The 4270-nt window shown below is 35.4% G+C and overlaps 1 protein-coding gene across 1 annotated transcript in view; it reads right to left on the bottom strand.

Moving 5' to 3' along the window:
- LOC106471624 (sarcosine dehydrogenase, mitochondrial-like) overlaps nt 1–4270 on the bottom strand; it is a 65839-nt gene that overhangs the window by 13534 nt on the left and 48035 nt on the right. Inside the window, exon 12 of the mRNA XM_013932236.2 lies at nt 279–392. Coding sequence (XP_013787690.1) covers nt 279–392 — 114 coding nt within the window. The remainder of the gene's footprint in view (nt 1–278; nt 393–4270) is intronic.

Raw genomic sequence — 4270 nt, 5'->3', positions numbered from 1 at the left:
CTGTTATGTTAAACTTATATTAAAGCTTTTCTTCATTACCCATTCAAGCCGTCTCCAACCATTAATAGCATATATGTTACAATTCTTTGTGAAAATCTTTTATTAAGACATAAAACAGTTTATATTTCATCTGCAATAAATAATATGGCATTTTGGGTAATTACTTGCTTTCCTGAAGCGTACTCTCTTTAATGAATGAGCTCAAAACATATCTCACACTTTTAAGAATTAAAAAGAAATACGTTTTTTTTATTACCTGAAGAATCAAACTCACTTACAATATCATGATGAGAAGGGAAAGAAAAGGAGTAGTCCAACTTCAACTTATCTTCATACTTATGTTCCACATGTTTATCATATCCATAATATCCATAAAAATCATACTGCATTGGCTGAAGAAGAAAATAAAATAGAAGAGATGTAATCGTAACAAATTTGGTAATTCTTAAATAAATTACCATTGGGCTTAATATGCATCTTGTATTCAAAAATATTTTGTCATTTCCTACCAAAAAGAAGGATTTCTTTAGCTTAATAGAATCATTTATGAATTAGCAAGTAAAATTTTCTAAAGACATGGGAGGTAAAAGAAAAGTTAATATATTTTTAACACATTATACTATGTAATTATTAAAGTATACATATATTAGAAGTTATTATTTAAATGTTCACATGAGCCTGAACATACAACTTTGTATTGACAAAAGTTAACATTTTTCTTGCACTGAAAATGTATTTCCGATACATAAATACCTTATTTCACACAAAGTTATCTCAATCCTTTTCTGCCATCTACACATTCATAAAAACATTTTTGCAATCAGTGCACCAATCTTTATACCCCATCAATTTTGTGTCATTTCTGAACAAGTACATATCATGTGACTACTCTTCACCAATAATATTGTGCCATTTACATTGCTACAACTAACTCCTTCTGCTATTCCTGCTCAATCCTCACTTTCAAAAATTGGCATGTTCTAAAAGAAGAACACTGGCCAAGGGGAGGATGGATGGTAAGTGTGTGAGGGAGGTAAGTACCTATCAGAAATACAGTTTCAGTGCAAGAAAAATGTTAACTTCCAACATGGTCTTACTTCCACTCACATAAAGCTAGAATTCCACATTTCAAATATGAAGGGGACAAGTTTAGGCACACAACATAGTAACCAAGTGGAAAGCAACTTCCCAGAATGAACGGATGAGCTTCAAGTGAGGTATTACACTACTTCTGGAACAAGTATGTTCTTTGTCCTTTAAGTAGGAAATGAACCTGACAAGGATGGATACATACTTAACCTCAACTGGACAGAAGTTTCATAACTCATCCTCAGCATTAAAAGGATGTGCACAAATGCAAGTCGTCCTGAGAGATGCAATGCATAGTAAAAATATAAACAGAATTAACTATGTACATACACAACCTCAGCCAGATAGATAAAGTTCATAACTCGTCATCAGAATTCATACAAAACTATAGACTTAGTATTCTGACATCACAAAAATTTAATTTGAACCAGTGCTGCATTCAACAAACCACATGACAAACAAAAATCTATGTTCAACTCAGTTTTTTAATATTTACTTTTAAATTCAGAAATTAATAATGTATAATACTAAAAGTTGAATTATAATCTACAGTGTGATACCAAACTTATTAAAAGAGATTCATGAAATAAGAGTTCAATAAAATTTTGAATGCAAGTTAACAAATGCGATGACATGGCCATTGACCCGTGACCTGTCTGGAGAGGTTTAATGACATCAATATCTGAACAATGATGACTGCAAGCAAGAAGGAGAAGGAAACAGGTCTTGAGGGAGAGAAAGTAAATGGAACATGAAGACAAAGGTTTAAATGGAGGCTGAGAAAGGGTATAAAGGACCACATTGAGATCCCAATAGGCAATTCAAAGGAAATAAAAAGGATGGGAAGACAAAACCAGATGAAACCTAGAGAAACAGAAGGTGATCCACAAGGCTGCCTGACAGCTAGACATGGTTGAAGTAGACAAGCCTTTGTCAAACAACTGGGTGAAGAAAAGGGAATGATGAAGAACAGAAGGTTGGGAAGAACAGAGACCACAGCAAAGAGACCGAAGTCGGAAGGTATACTATCCTCTGCAGTAAATGGACATGGAAGAAGGTCTAATGGATCGGAAAAAGAAAGATTTAATACGTGGAGTCAGTTCCTAGACTGAGATAATGGACCTCACAAAAGCCATGTGTGAAGACAGAGAGTGGTTACATCTTTGGAATGAGGGACCACTCAATGAAGAGAATGTCGTTGGGAGAAGATAATTAATCCACCACCAGATTCAGAGAGCCATGAAATGGCAAACTAAGATTACAATGTGGTGACTGTGGGCCCAGAAACGAGATCTAAGATCTGAAAGCACAGAATCCTGAAATTAGTACTTTCTGGCTCTGTGATATAAGTGACCACTGTGAAGATGTCAGAATGTACCATAAGCAGCACCACCCATAGGAGAGGAAAAAAGTGGGACACAGCTCAACAAACTGTCAAAGGCTCAAAAAAGGTAATATGCAGAGAATATTCCTTCATTTATCATAGATCAGAAATCTCTCTGGATTCAAGGTAAGAACCCCGACTCTCTAAAGATGAGCTCGTGAACAGATGTATATCTGGACAAAGTGGAGTAATCAGCACCCCTGCTGTGGTATGGTTTATGTCTAACCATCAAGCCAGGGATCCGAGGAGAAGTTCCACTGAAGAGAACTCATATGAGCCCAACCCATAGGAATGAGATCTTCCAAGGAAGCCCACATCCCCAAAGAAATAGAACAACTCGAGCTGCAAGAAAAGGAGTGGGACGTGTGAACTGCTCACTCCAAACCACAAGACAAGAAGGCTTGACCAGAGTCAGGTTGAAAAGAAGACCCCCCATCAAATGAATGGGGTATTGAGAGGGAGCTAAGAACGGACATCCCCACTTTCATCAAGAATCCCCACCCATGCTGCATCCTGTTGGAAGAGAGGAGTGTGATCTCTGGACTGTGAACAGGAGGAAGCAAGCAGGAACCAGTCATCCATAGAATGAAGAATGAAAAAACTCAGACTGTTCGGCATGAATTTGTACATCCAGACAAAACACTTAACGAGCCAATGTTAGTCCAAAAGGTAGGGCCCGAACTGGAAAACTCAACTTAGATCAATAAAGAACTATAAATAAAGAGGGCAATGTGGGGAAGAACTATAAGTTGTAGATCACGAGGAGAAAATGAGGTTCTAGTATCACAAACGTAGGAAAGGGAGCCAAAGCCAAGTTCAGCCCTACGAATGGAAAACAAACACATCAGTGATGTAACAAATCAAACATTTTATGTCCAACACTGACGAAAATTAAAAAAAAATCCAATAAAACAATGACTTATATGTTACTAGTATCAATGATATGTAACATACAAACTATCGAAACATACCCATTTAACAAAGTACTGATCAATATCTAATGGACAAATCGTCTAAATTTATCAAGTCCACAAAATGTGTAATAGCAATAAACATGCAGACTGACTAAAATAGAAAACACATTAATAATCAATACCTAACTTACCAGTCATTTAAATAAATCTAGACAACAAAGGATACTTAATTAAGTCCTACACTGACGAAAATTAGGATGATAAGGGACACAGTTAACAATGACGAAAAAAATTACTCAAATAGAACAACGTATTAGATGTTACAAGTAGTAATGATATGTAATGTAAAAAGAATGTAAACATACCTAGTTAAAGTACTTATGAATAATGAAATAACAAACGAAATTTGTCGAGTTTACAAAGTATGAATATTGATGAATGTGCAAAACAATTAAATTTACATAAAAAACAAAGTAATAATTAATATCTAACTTACAATTCATCTAAAGTAACTTAGATGACAAAGGACACATAAATATCTAATTTATCAACGTCAAAGTACTGATGATGTGAAATACTTAATTCTCCTGTGTAGAAAAAAGGGTAAAACCACACAAATGGCATCTGAGCCATGCCTATCAGGGATATATCAACCAGGTGTGAAGTGTACATGTTGAGAAATGTATCACAGATCCCTGGGAGAACTGGAAGCAATAGGAAGAAAGAAGGTGAAGAACAATTCTCTACCAAAGTGAATGACACAGCAACTGGTGGAAGGTGCCAAAGAAAAAAAAAAAGTCCAAATTGTCTTCTCATTGATTGTAATCTTCCTCAGAAACACATTGAAAAGAAGAAGAAATTGCCAACTGATCATGTGAATCTA

This window comes from Limulus polyphemus, unplaced genomic scaffold (assembly GCF_000517525.1).
Source record: "Limulus polyphemus unplaced genomic scaffold, Limulus_polyphemus-2.1.2 Scaffold4741, whole genome shotgun sequence".
In the NCBI taxonomy this organism is placed as follows: Eukaryota; Metazoa; Arthropoda; class Merostomata; order Xiphosura; family Limulidae; genus Limulus; species Limulus polyphemus.
The sequence above is the reverse complement of the archived record's forward strand: the minus strand, read 5'-3'. Positions and strand labels throughout refer to the sequence as shown.